Below are 14,629 nucleotides of genomic sequence, written 5' to 3'. Positions count from 1 at the left end.
TTTTATTTTATTGGCACCACAGCAATGAAATGGTTCTTAGCATTTCTAATAAGCTTTAAGCATTTCTCCACTGGGATTTTGTTCCACTCCTTCTTTGTGATGTACTCCAGGTTTTTGAAGCTGGAAGGTTTCCTTGCTGTCACTCTGATTTTCACAAGTCTCCACAGATCTTTGTTGTGATTCATGTCTGGGTTCTACCTGGAAATCTCCAAAAATGTTATTTTTTCTATTTACCTATTTTTTCACCACTTTGACTCTATGTTTTAGATCATTGTTAGAAGAAAATTCTACTTTTTCTGTAGATTGAATGATATTTTCCTCCAGAATCTTATCTTAGGCGTCCTTTTTCATGGCACTGTTTATTTTGACAAAGAAAAGCATTACATTCCCACCACCACATTTCACTGTGATCTTCGCTTTCACCTCATCCAACCACAGAATCGATGAAATGAATCGACTGAATGTAGTAACGGGCAGCATAATGTTCTGAAGGTTCTGAGTTTGAACTTGCAGGTCATCTGAGGCCTTTCATTGTGAATGTTTCTAGATGTTTCTGTCAGCATGTTTTCCCTGTGCCTGTGTCCTGGCATCATCCCAGAATCCAAAGTGCAAAAACACTGCCTGTAGGTGTGAGTTTGTAAGCTATGGTTGTCAGGCTCTCTGTGTTTTAGCCCTGTGATGTTTGCCCTGTGATGAACTGGCGACCTGCCCAGTCTAATATCAGCTGGCTTCAGTCATTTATGATCCTCTAGACAGGTACAGTTAAAAGGTGAATGATCAGTCAGTTGTCCATTGCAAATTATGCCTAAAACCAAGCACCTCAGTGAGCTTGTTATTATGGATTGTCACTGAGAGTATTGTGTAAAGCCAGATCTGAGTGTTATCAAGTGGAGGCGAGGAAGACGTAAAACATCATCAAAAACTACAAGGAGCTCCAAACTGTGAAAATCTCAAAGAATGTGGTTGGAAGCCAAAAATGACCCACGCGCCAGCAAGTTAAAGGAAGAGGCCAAGATGAATCTGGGGCTCACCATCACGAGTGATGAAGAAATTAGTTAAAGAAAACAAAATCAACATTTTAGAGCTGCCCAGGTAGAGTCCAGACCTAAATCTCATCAAGAATCTGTGGAGGGAACTGAAGACCAGAGTGATGAAAAGAGAGTCTTCCAGCCGCAAACACCTGGAGAACATCATAGCAGTTAGTGGAATGAAATCCGAGTAGAGACATGTGAAAAGCTTGTTAGAAATTATAAGAACTACTTGGTAGCTTTTGTGGCAAATAAATGCTTTGCCAATAATTACTGAGAATTAATAATAAAAAAAAAAGTTTTGGTCTTGGTATTCTTTGGGGGTAAAATAGCTCAAGTTTATCATTAATATCTCTTTGACGATGTGTCACCATCAATTGGCATCTATTTATGTCATTTAAAAAAGTCAAATAAAAAATTACTATGAATCACAATTTGTCACAGATATGAATCATTTGTGGTTTAACTGCCCTCCTAGTGATCAGGGTGGTAATCTTATAACCTAAATGTTTAACAGCTGACATATTTTACTGATACAGTTTAAAAATATTCAAATTAAACTGTGTCCATTTGGGACACGTGATTTATTACAGCCATTTAAATTATTCTAATTAGTCTTAGACAATCATGTTTATATTTGCAATAGCTAAAACTGCATGACTCATAAAATGTGTCAATATTTGCCCTAATCTCTTTTTCTTCTTCTCTGTAATAAATTTTAATTGTTATTGTTGATGTTGAATCAGCATCTGTTCCCAGAAAATCATGACAATTAAAATGAAAGGCTAAATAAACAAAGGCGACAATTTTTACTCCCACCTTAAGTTCAATTGTGTGTTCAGTTTGCAGCATCTGGAAGATTTATTTGTAAATAATATGTAAAATAGCAATTTGATTAAATTACAATGAAGTCCTTTGAGCTACTCTAAAAATCTGTGCAAAGATCAACAGTAATCCCTATAACAGAATGAATATGCAATTTACAAACAAATATGGAAGCTTTGTTTAAAAAAAACACCAAATGTGTGTGCATGTACATACATCAGTCATGGTATACATGAATTTAAAGTTTATTTTACTACAGCAAAAACATTGAAAAGCATATTTGAAAAGGCATGAGCAAAGAGTGCTTCGGAGCTATGGTTTAAACACTCCGCAGGCTGTAACTTTACATTCATACTTTGGTCTTTCGTTGTAGATCTTGGCCTCTTCTAATCTTCTGAGGACGTCGACACCCTCAACCACTTGACTAGAAGACAGAAAAGAAGACATTAAGTGTCTTAAAGACAGCACTGGAGAGCTGATTTTATACAGAATGACAGAATGTGTACATTTAAAAGCTATCTTTTAAGTGAGTTTGGTGGTACAAACCCAAAGGCTACATAGGTCTTGTCCATCCAGGGCATTGGCTGCAGGGTGACGTAGAACTGGGATCCATTGCTGTGAGGACCTTTATTGGCCATTCCTAGAATACCTCGCTTAGAGTGGGAAACAGCAAAACTCTCATCTGAAAGGAGGACGGACACGTGGCAAGACAAATGCAGAATGAGCTCAGATACATCTGCGAATATGCGCTTTTCTTGAACAATATATTGTCATTGGAGAAACTGTACCTTCAAAAGTTGGTCCATAGATTGACTCCCCTCCATCACCTCTGCTCCCTGGAGAAATATCTGCAAAATCCAGGCAGAAAATTAAAACTGTGATGGCACAAAAAATTATTTTGGGATACATTTAACTCTTTAATCCCCCAATATTTTCTTTATGTTCTAGATGAAAAAACAATGAGTCATGTGGCTATCAAGTCCATGTATTTAGAGGTTCATTTAGCTAAAAGAGAACAGTCAAACCACTTCCAGATTAAATAAAGTTATTATCACAACCATGTCCAAATCAATAATGTATCATCTACATCTTTAACTAGTATGTACTGTATGTACTTGGCGTAGAGATAAATATATCAAAGATCATTAAATTCCCTGCACTTAAAGCCTCTTTGAGTATTTCCATTGTGCATATATTGATTTTTTTTTTTTTTATGAGACACTCTGTTATGACTGTGCTGGCTCATACAGTACCTCCACCTTGTACCCAGCCGTTGGGCACAATCCGATGAAACAGAGAGCCCTTGTAGCAGAGCCGGAGGCCGCCTTGCGACAGTCCTCGCTCCCCTGTGCACAAAGCCTCGAAGTTCTTTGAAGTCTTTGGACAGACATCTGAGAACAGCTGAGGAGAGGAGAGACAATGTGCTCTGATCACAGAGTGTTCTGTAAGGATTGTCTATTTTCTTACATTCGTAATTTGAACAATGTCAAATGGTCAGTCATTTTTAATTAGAAAGGATGAATTGTGGAAATACATGAGTTTGGGTTCTATGCTCCATGTGTCAGAGTTGCCTCACCTCGAACAATAACCTCCCCACTGCCTCTCCTGCAATCTCTATGTCCATAAAGACAAACTGATGCTAAAACAAAGGAAAACAGATATGCATTTTTCATTTCAATGTCTCAAGTTAAAATCATATTCAGGTTAAAAAGCCTAGTGGTTTGCAAAGCTTCATATACACTGACCAGGAAAAGTCACAAGATGCATGCAATAAGCCAATTATTTAATCAAAATGTAATTAAATTATCTGCAGAATTTCCTGATACCACTCTCAGGAGGGAAACTGGCCTTTCATGTGTCCATATTTTTACCTACATTAGTTCTTTATATGACTGTGGTGTTGACTTGCCCCAGTTTTCCGGAGGTGTTTGGTGTAGAAGTCCTCACTGAGAGCCACGTAGAAGGATTGTGGCTGAGTGAAAGTGAAACTCCACTGCTTCTTAGCCCAGCTGGCAAGATCCTTTTCATTGCCGAGGAGAAGGCCGTTCAGAAAGCACATCAGGCCGCTGGAGTACTGCCACACTTCACCACGCAGCTCCTTGAATCACAAGTTTGGAACAATGAATGTGTTGTGTGATTCAGCATTTTAGAATAACCAAAAACTCCAAACTACAGTCGTCTCTCGTTTAGGCGTAGAGCATCACAAATTGCTGCAGTTTACGCATTTACATCCATTATTTATAACAGCATTATCAGCGGTCATTTTAGATGGTGTCACCTATGAATGTGTAGTGTGTACTACAATATATTTCAGACAAAATGCTGCATTTATTATTCCACTGTGCTTATTTGACAGCTTTAGCTAATGTTTATTTTACAAATCAAGAATATACAAAAGAAATCTACAAACTGTACGAAACTAATGCATTGTATGTATAGATTGTTTAGCCAACTCATTATTAAAATTCAGCTCAGTTCAATGTGTTACAACATTTAAATTCTGTGACTATTAATTATAGGCATACACAAGTGTTTGCATGATTTGATCTCTCTGCTCAGGAAGGAAACACAGCATGTGACTGACACCTGTCTGACTTTCCTATTTGTTTTGCTGAATTCATTAGTGGCACAGCTTACATCCTTTTTTTCTTATTGCCACACAGAGATTTGAGACAGACATTATGTATCCCCCAGCATAGCTGTGACAAGCTTCAGTCTGAGCAGAGGTCTAATTAGTTACAGCAGCTGAGAAAGTGTCAGCTTTTATGCCATTTCATATGATCCTGGTAGATTCAGCTATGTTCTATAGAATTCTAATATACTATAAATAGCTGGTTGTCCACTGTGGCTATTAACAAGACAGGGAAAGGCTGTAAAGCTGAATCAAAGTGCTTTCAGCAGCCACAGTGCCAAACATAATTAAATACAAGGAGTTCCACAATATGAGAAACCTCAGAGGGGGTGTTAGGAAGCCAAAGGTGACTCCTGGACAGACAAGAATGGTACAGGATAAGAAAAATCCAAAGATCACCTGGTCATTGTTATGAATCTGTAGAATTCTGGTACCGGCAGTTTAAGGCAGACACTCTGGCAGACACTGCAAAAGAACAAGGACCAAGAGGGACTCCCCTTCTACAAGACAGGCTCTTGCAAAACTCAACTGAAGCTCAGTGGGATTCAGGTGTGGATGAAGGCTGGGTCATTCCAAAATGTTGATTTTTTTTCTTTGTTGCATTCCTTTATCGCTTTGGTTGCATGTTTCAGTACAATGTCTTGTTTGAACTGTTCAATGCTGCCCAAAGTCAAGAAGAAAGATTCCTGTCATCAGTTCTGTGGTCAAATAGCATAGGGTGAAGTGGCTTAAGTCAATGGACAAGGCAACCTTGTTGAAATAAACAGCAGCATGAAAAAACAGAGCTATATTAAGATTCTAGAGGAAAAAATGTGGCACTCTTGGGCAGCATTGGACCTTCCAACAACACAAGGATCTGAAACTTAAAGTCAAATTTTTAATAAATTCTTAACAGAAATATACCTAAATCCCATAATCTGATGGAGGGTGGCGCGAACTGGAGACCAGAGTGATGGCAAGGAGTCTAACCTCAAAGAACTGGACATCAGTGATAGATAGATAGATAGATAGATAGATAGATAGATAGATAGATAGATAGATAGATAGATAGATAGATAGATAGATAGATAGATAGATAGATAGATAGACAGACAGACAGACAGACAGACAGACAGACAGACAGACAGACAGACAGACAGACAGACAGACAGACAGACAGACAGACAGATAGATAGATAGATACTTTATAGTCCCAGTGGAGACACTTATTAACCTTTTTAGAAATGATAAAAAAACATTTGATTGCTGGGTTGGCAAATAAAGGAATTGTCATTGATTACTGAGAAAGGGTATGAACAGTTCTGGGCATGCCACTTGTTTATGTCATAAGAATAATAAGAATAATAAGAAAATTTTATTTCAAAAAAACAACTGTAAGGGTGTGAATGCCCTTTCGAAACACTTTCTCTTGTCACTTTAGTGAAATATTCAAACAGTTCTTCTAGCACAGATGAAGAGAAGCTGTAAAACATTGTGCAGCCCACCTCTGCATCCCTGAAAGGACTACAGTTTTGGTCTTTTCGAACAAGATGGCCTACCCTTTTCTTGTTATACAGATAACTGTGCCAGTCGAATTCAAGAAGTGGTTGAATTTTGGGCTCCAGAAAAGCCTCGGGAAAGTTCTGTTTCAGTCCCTGTACGTGAACAGATACAAATGTTGTTAAAGTTAAGGTGAAAAAAAATAAGAGTTATTATGAAACCAGAGAAAACCGAAAGGATTACCTCGGCAATACTTTTGGCAACATGAAAATTGCTGTCTTTAATTAAGCCGACAATTTCCAGGTGTATTTTGGAGTTCATGACTGAGGAGAAAAATCACCAGTCTGTAAACAGGAGCCTCGTATCCATAGCAACAAGGAATTGAAGGCGCTTTAATATGACGTACATTAAAATATCGGGCTGCGATCCAGTTCGTTAGAGCGGTCCCTTTCCTTCCAACTTGTTTGTAAAAATATTTTTTTTCTAAAAAATTTAACCACGATAGTTACTGTTAAAAGCCGCTATTGACTACATATATTAAATTTAAACATTCCATTCGCTTTATTTTCGACGCTGAGATGAATAATACGGCAACAAGCTAGCGTAGTAAGGTGACGCTGAACGAATTGGAACGCGGCCTAACGGCGCCACTGTTTGAAAATTCCGACTCGTTGTCGTGTCTTGTGTTGTTTAAGTGTGACCGCATTTTGTACATTTTTTTCGCGTTTATTTGGTTAGAATAACTTTTGTTGTGATTATGGGGGTTCACGACTTATGGTCCATCGTCGAGCCGGTTCGTGAGTCGGTGCCACTGTACAGTTTGAGCGGAAAGACGCTGGCCGTTGACTTGAGTTTGTGGGTTTGCGAGGCTCAGCACGTCCAAGCGATGATGGGGAGAGTTACGAAGCCCCATCTGAGGTAACACTCACAAATTCTTCCTCTCTACAGATTCTTTACAGTTAATCTGTACATTAGCTTGTGGTCAGTAACTCCAATGTGGTGCCATTTTGTGTCCAGGAATCTGTTTTTCCGGGTGTCGTCCCTCACACTGATGGGGGTGAAGCTCGTCTTTGTCGTGGAAGGAGAAGCTCCCAAACTTAAAGCAGAAACCATAAGCAAGAGGACAGAAACCAGATACGGAGGATTCAAAAAAGCTTCTGCTCCAAAGTCGAAGCCAACAAGCACCAGCAGAGGGCGCTTTAAAGCTGTACTTCGAGAGGTTGGTTGGTCCTACTCTCTCCTCCAGACTGTACAAATACACACATTAGCCACAACATTATGACCACTGACAGGTGAAGTGGATCATCTTGTCATAATGCAATGTTCTGCTGGGAAACCTTGAGTCCTGACATTCATGTGGATGTTTGACATGTACCACCCACCTAAACATTGTAGGTCAAACAACCCCCCATGGCAACAGCAGTCCTTGATGCCAGCAGGACAATGCACCCCAACACACTGCAAAAATTGTTCAGGAGTGGCCCGGAGAACACAACAGAGCTAAGGTGTTCACCTGGGTTTCACACTCCCCAGATCTAAATCTTATTGAGCATCTGTGTGATCTGCCAGGATAAGTCTGATCTAGGTAGGTCCCACCCTGCAACCCACAGGACCCACAGAATTCACTGGTGCCACAAAACATCCCCAGAGGTCCTGTGTCCATTCCCCACTGGGTCAGAGGAGTTTCAGTAGCATAAAGGAGACTATCACAATATTAGGCAGGTGGTCATAATGTTTTGCCTGATTGGTATATTTATTTGTATACAGAGTGATTATAAGGCCCTTTCACAGTAAGGCTGCAACTAACTATTATAATCAATCAGGTGTTTGGTCTATGAAATGTCAGAAAGTTATGAAATGTCAGTGTTATTTCCAGCACATTCTCTTACCTGCCTGTCCTCTCTGTAGTGTGCAGAGATGTTGGACTGCCTGGGTGTACCGTGGGTGACAGCTGCTGGGGAGGCTGAGGCCATGTGTGCGTACCTGGATTCACAGGGTGTGGTGGACGGCTGCATCACTAATGATGGCGACGCCTTCTTGTACGGCGCCCGGACTGTCTACAGGAACTTCAATATGAACAGCAAAGTATGTTTTTTCACCTCAATATCTGGGGGAAAATTTAACCCAAATTTCTGGACGTGGATATGTTTAATAGTTTATTCAAAAGGCTTATTTAGTTCCTCCTGTGGGAATTGAATTTTATGCTTGTGATTGTTGGTTCTCCAAAGGTAAAACTTGTGTGATTGTTAAACCTGCGATTTTTGTACTAATTCCAACACAAATTCCTAGTCGATTCCCAGTGTTTGACAGCTGTCAGACACTCCTTTTTAGGGCTGTCTTATTTGTGTATTGTACATACAGCAATCAGCTACAACATTAAAACCACCGACTGATGGGTGAAGTGAATAATATTGATCATCTTGTTACAAGGCAATGTTCTGCTGTTAAACCTTGAGTTGTTAACTTGGCGTCCAAAGTCTCCAGATCCCAATATGCTGTCCTAGTTCACAGAACACCCCCAGAGATCATATGTTCTTGCCCTGAAAGTTCAAATCTGTCTTTGCAGAACCAGGAGTATCTAAACAAAGTTTAGCAAGTTATTTTAATATTGTGGCGGATTGTTATTCATGATTTAACTTTATTTTTTTTAACGATGGAGCAGGCATATATGTCATTGAACAATTTCTAACCAAGTAATTGAGCCTTTTTTGGAAAAACTATATCACCTAAAATCATTCAAACCAAATCTTTAAAGGACATTTCCCCAATGGCATAAGAATTTTCTATTTGGTTCAGTTTGTCTGTTTGAATACAAAATACTCATCTGTTGTTTAAATAATCAACTAGCAGACAAAATAAAAGCATCTGAATTTTGATGATCTATATTTTGTTAGTGAATTAAGTAAAAATACAAATGATTCACTGATTGCAACCAATGGAAAGATATGATTGTTTTTCTTCTTCTGCAAGTGTAACTCTTTGGGATTATATGATGCAGTTACTTGCTACTCTATCAGGTATTTTGCCAATTACTAGACTATGTCATTAAAATAATACTTAGTCTGTAGTTTGAACTACTAACAGGAAGGCCGTTTCATTTGAATGTTTTAAAAAAAAAAAAAAAAAAATCACTTGCTGAGCTTTGCTTCTGTCTTTATCCTCCAGGACCCTCAGGTCGACTGTTACCAGACTTCTCGAGTGCAAACAGAGTTACATCTGTCCAGAGAGAACCTTGTTGGTCTGGGCATTCTCCTTGGCTGTGATTATATTCCCAAGGTAGGAAGGACATCTTTATCTGAAATTTGCCTCATCGAGGCCACTGCTATGTTAACTGTGCATTTTTAATGCTTCTATAAGGGCATACCAGGTGTTGGCAAAGAGCAGGCCCTGAAGCTCATCCAGACACTGAGAGGACAAACACTTCTGCAGAGGTACAAAAACACACGCTGTTGATTATTCTCTTGTCTTATGATTGCCAGTAAGTGTATTTTTTACTGTGCGTAGACTGAATTTAAGGCTATGTTTGTGCTGCTGCAACGTTTCTTGAATGGCCACAGGTTCATCCGGTGGAGGGAGGAAAACCTAGGTGTGTCTGAAGGAGTTGTGAAGAAGGTTCCTCACTGCAACTTATGTCGTCATCCAGGTGAGTGCTGCTTTGAACTGTGACCCCGTGTTGTGAAAAACAAAGAGGGGGTGGTGGCATGTCTCACACATGGCCATTTTAATCTGTCTTGTTAAAACATACACGTGTGTGAGAGATTTTTCTAGGGTCAACATGCATCTGACAACCATGTTTATTGTGTGCATTCTCAAATATTTCCTCTGACTCGTTGTCTTTTGCTCTCAGGCTCAGCGAAGGCACATGAGCGCGGCGGCTGTTCACTTTGCAACAGCCAGCGATTCTGTCAACCTCAGGACTTCGATTACCAGTGTCCCTGTGACTGGCACCGCTATGAGCAGACCCACCAGGCCTTGTCTTTTGAGGCAAACATCAGGAGGTACACACCTCTCTAGAAATATCTGCAGCTTAACTGTGTCACATAAATGCAGAAAATGAAAATCAAAAAGACTGGACTGCAAAATGAGAAACTGAATTCAGCTTATCAACATGTTAGTCAGTCTATTAGTTTTTCTGGTGAGTCAGTTTGAGGAAGTGATGTAACTAATAATGGTTCAAAAGCACTGAAATGGTTAGATGAAGAATTTATTTGTTGATTATAAGAATAATTAATTTATAACATTGTTGCAAGTTTACTCCAAATCATGATGACAAAAAAACACAAGTGGTTCCAGATAGTCAAACATGTTTTTTTTTTCCAGTTTTCTAAATCTTCTATGATAATAATATCTTGGAGTTTTTGAATGTTGGTTGGAAAACCAATTCCAGATGTCAACAAGGACTCTAAAAACTCCTAGCAGGCATTCAATTACAAGTGTCAAATCTCTTTTTTTTAGGAAAACTCTGGCAAGTCAACAGTTCCCTTTTACAGAGGTACAGTTATTTTGTTCTGCTTTTTAAAAATCACTGATATAATCATCTGAGTCATTTTTGAATACTTGAACTGTGTCTTCCAGATCATTAGTGAGTTCCTGGTTTCCAAGGATAAGCCTGTGTCACATTTCAAGAGGAGACAGCCAAACATGCTGTTGATGCAGGTAATTGGTTAATAGATGATTTGTTCATTTAAATGTCTGGTTATCCGTTTGGTGAACTGCATGTAAAAATTTATTTTTCTCTAGAAATTTGCCTTTGACAAGATGGAGTGGCCGAAGCATTACACCAGCGAAAAGGTTTTAGTTTTGATGACCTACACAGCGTTGATGAACAGAAAATACGGAAGAGAGATGACCTCCCAAATTAAGCCTATTCGGTACTCCTAAAGCAAAAAATATATATGTCACTGCAAGGATATTGTTGTTTTAAAGGGAGTTTCATTACACACATCATAACATCAAAACTTTTTTTCTCTCCACTAAAGAATATTAAAACCAAGGGTGAGGAATGCCATTGCTTGCTTTGAAGTCATCTGGAGTACACCAGGTCAGTTTAAATCTTTGTGTAATCAGTATCGCTCCGATTTCACGTCATCTTCGTGGGTTCACATTTTAAGAAAAAGGAAAAAAGGGGATATATTCAAAAATACAATCCTGGGTTGACTGACAGGACTGCTGCGCTAAGTGGAGGTTGGGGTGCAGGGTGCTCGTCACCGGGTTGTCTGTTAGTGACGGGCTGTGAGGTGGGGTTCAGAGGTGACAGATCAGTCACAGCAGCCTCTAGGTGCTAAACTGGCTTCCTCCCTGACCTGGGAAATCTGTCATATCAAAGTCCACATCACTAACAAGCCCGTCTGACGTGACTGGCCTGACAAAGTCTGAATCAACTAACTCAGATTGTGTTTCCTCATTTATTGGGCTACAAAACCAAATATTTTTGTACAATTAAATTATTATATCATGGCTAGAAATATAACTTAAATCACTGAAGATTCAACAGCATCATCTCTGGAAGTCACTGATTACAAATGTATAGATTTATAATAGAAACACTATTAAAAACAGTCCCTTGCAGTTTTAGGAGGGACTGTAAAATGCAGTTACCTGGTTAAATAACCTATTCATCCTGTCTTGATTGAAGAATTGAGACAATAAAGTTTAATTTTTTTGCATGTAAATTCTAGAAGTACATTATCACGCCAGTATTCTGCACAACCAACATGTAATTATCTAGAAATTTTTTGATTGCATTTATGTTTTAAAGGGGTAAAATATTTGAATTTTCTGTAAGAATGTATTTACTTTATTTAAATTGTCCTCTGATCATGTTGATATCATCAACAAATCCTCCGGTAGAGAACCAAGAGCTGCAATATGTTAGTTGATCAATTGAAAATTAATGGGTGATTATTTTTGATATTCCAATAATCATTCAGGTCATTTTTCAAGCACAATTTTCAAAATTTGAAAGTTGCAGGTCCTCAGATGTGAGAATTTGCGGATGCATTTTTAACATTCTAGTGAAATCAATATTAGGAGGGTTTGGATTGTTGGTCAGACGACAACAAGGCGTTGGATGGTTTGATCATGTAATTTTATGTTCTAGGAGCTTTTTCTTCTCGTGTTTTGTAGAGCAAAAAAATGGTAATTGCAGCTCTATAGTAAAGGTAAAGGAGTGGACTGCATTTTCTGTATGTGAGGGAAATGCCAGGCTTATTGACGTCCAACCTTGATGCTTTTTCTGCAGAGCATTATGTGTTTCCTGAGGATTGGCCTGCAGAGGATCAACATGAGGTGAGGACAGTGGAGGAACAGTCTCTGTTTCGTGTGGCCTACCCAGAGGTGGTGGAGAGCTATCTGAGAAACAAAGCTCTGGCTGAGGAGAACAAGACCAAGAGTAAGACAACCATTTATAATATGTACTTTAAATGCTTCTTAATTCATAAACATATATTCATTACAATATAACATTTGTCTGTGAAGATATATGTACAATTAACTATAAATGACAGCAAATATAGTATTTTTTTCCACAATTAAAGCTTCTTTACTAATTTCACGAGTCCAAGACGTCCCACGCTGTACTGAGAAGGGCGTCCTGATCAAAGGCACCTGGAGCTTTGACTTGTTTTTCAAGGCTGTCTATTACAGCAGCTCTGACACCTGAAAATGTAGAGTTTGGCAGCTCGGCCAGTTCACGCCAAAGGCTTTGATGCAGCTGAGAGGTGTCTGTCTCACAGGCTTCACTGTCACTTTATGCAAGTTGAGCTTCTCTCCCACTGATTATCAATGCTGTAGAGATTCACCTCCTCATATGAAGGAAAACTAGGGATAGAAAAGGCTCTGCAATCGACAGATACCATAGTGAATGTATTGGGATTAGCGGTTAGCTCATTCCGATCATTTCTGAGAGTCTTCTAAAATTCTGTCTCAATTTACTTTTACAGAGAAGAAACCAAAAAGTAAAAAGGAGAAGCCATCAGAAGTCTCTGATGGTATTTCAGATCTCTTGGCTCAGATGACCCTTAAGAGTGTTTCATCTCAACCAGAAACACTGATTCCTACCATTTCAAACACAGACGAACCAGAAGTAATCATTTTGGACACTCCAGTGAGCCAGAAGCAGCATCGAAAGGAAAATGAAGATAGCAGCCTGCATGATTACCCCAAAGTCCCTCTATCTCATGCTGAGTCAGAGGCTGCTGCTTCACCTTCTGTCTCTGCTGTTATTGATGCTCTCCACCTGAGTGATATTGACTGGGAAGCTCTGTCCTTCACATCCTCTCCAACTCCACAAGCGGCTGCAAACCACACCACACAGCCCCAGCTAAATAAAGCCACAGACAGTCATGTCAGGAAAACAGAGGGGGAAGACACAAAGCACATCTCAGGTGATGTCAAAGAGGGCAATCTGTGTTACACAGAGTGTCCTCTAAGGGACAGGCTGCTCATGGGGAATATGGCTAAATCTATGAATCAGGTGCAGGTATACAATGACGTGGTACCAGAACAGCTAAACTATGTGTTACCTACTATTGAATACAGTTCCAAATTAAAGCCTGATGGACAGGTCTTCAGAAAAGGTCACAACTACACTAAGTTGTCAGGGAAGGAAAGTGCTGTTCACAACAATGAACCACTCACATACAAGACTCAAAGTTCAAAAGAGCTGCTAAAGCCTACAGTACAAGCTCAAAATAAGACAAATGAAACATCCAATGGCTCCAAAAAGCCTCCTCAGAAATATAAATTTGTCAGGACAGCTATTTCATCATCCACTGTCCCACCACAGAGGTGCCACTCTGACCCGGGTCAAGGCACCAAGACTGACATGACCGTTCCACAGACCATCAAGAGGAGTGTTTGTATGAGCGTGTGTTCATCCAGCGAGGACAGCAATGTAGAAAACCAGCAGTCCGGACCTCAAAGACAAACAAAAACAAAGTCCACAAACAAGATCAAGGGCAGCTTTAGTTCAGACTTGCCCCTGAAACTAGTTTTTATCCCTAAAACAAACAAGCCAGCTGCAAAAGCTTCTCACAGTCATCAGGTAGCATCTCAGAGCCACAGGGTCGAGACTGAAAACGGCACACCTGCATCAGCTAAAACCAGATGTCAGGATGTCCCACCTGCTAGTGTGGATGATGATGTGTTTCTTCAGGCTCCAGCATCACCTATCACTGTGTTAGATAGTGACGATTCAGTGATCTGCAGTGAGAGTCCGCTGCCACTGGCTGAGAGACTGAGGCTGAAATTCCTGAAGTGAGCAGCAGGATGCAGAATAAGGACATGCATTCGTTGAAATTCTGTTCAGTAAGTTTTTTTCAAAGGAGCTGTAACACATTGTGGATGGTCAAGTCATAATTTAAGTCAGTTTTCAAGCACAGATGCCAGACTTTTGATGGCTCCAATGTTAATTACTTTAAGATGTGATTATGGAGTGTTGATAAGACATTCAGGCAGGAATCTGATGGATTTTCACTGTTTTTTATGTTTTATACACCAAATACTTAATCAAGAAATCTGAATCTTGACATAATGTTACACTGTGTTCATAAATGAAACTGATTCTGTAAAATAGACAAGGAAATTGTGTACAGAGTTTTACGTATTAAATGATAATTATTAATGCAGCAGAGTTTGAAAGCTCCAGAGAAGCTATTTATTGAAC

The 14,629-nt window shown here is 39.4% G+C and overlaps 2 protein-coding genes across 2 annotated transcripts; one reads left to right on the top strand and one right to left on the bottom strand.

Moving 5' to 3' along the window:
• Window positions 1–2,080: 2,080 nt before the first annotated feature.
• Window positions 2,081–6,562, bottom strand: ppil6 (peptidylprolyl isomerase (cyclophilin)-like 6). Its single transcript, XM_023290577.3, has 8 exons — window positions 6,208–6,562; window positions 6,024–6,119; window positions 3,763–3,951; window positions 3,430–3,492; window positions 3,107–3,254; window positions 2,642–2,701; window positions 2,400–2,535; window positions 2,081–2,277 (listed from the first exon to the last, which is right to left on the bottom strand). The coding sequence occupies exons 1-8, from the start codon at window positions 6,283–6,285 to the stop codon at window positions 2,166–2,168; spliced, it is 882 nt and encodes a 293-aa protein (XP_023146345.2). The 5' UTR covers window positions 6,286–6,562; the 3' UTR covers window positions 2,081–2,165.
• Window positions 6,563–6,595: 33 nt separating this feature from the next.
• LOC111582079 (GEN1 Holliday junction 5' flap endonuclease) lies at window positions 6,596–14,596 on the top strand. Its single transcript, XM_023290561.3, has 13 exons — window positions 6,596–6,882; window positions 6,982–7,183; window positions 7,873–8,049; window positions 9,130–9,240; window positions 9,322–9,395; window positions 9,522–9,607; window positions 9,812–9,962; window positions 10,420–10,456; window positions 10,540–10,620; window positions 10,705–10,835; window positions 10,944–11,005; window positions 12,206–12,355; window positions 12,906–14,596. Exons 1-13 carry the CDS (start codon window positions 6,722–6,724, stop codon window positions 14,222–14,224), a joined length of 2,742 nt encoding a protein of 913 aa, XP_023146329.2. The 5' UTR covers window positions 6,596–6,721; the 3' UTR covers window positions 14,225–14,596.
• The last annotated feature ends 33 nt before the right edge of the window (window positions 14,597–14,629 follow it).

Source organism: Amphiprion ocellaris, chromosome 12 (genome assembly GCF_022539595.1).
Source record: "Amphiprion ocellaris isolate individual 3 ecotype Okinawa chromosome 12, ASM2253959v1, whole genome shotgun sequence".
Classification (NCBI taxonomy): Eukaryota; Metazoa; Chordata; class Actinopteri; family Pomacentridae; genus Amphiprion; species Amphiprion ocellaris.
This window is presented reverse-complemented; position numbering and strand designations above follow the sequence as displayed.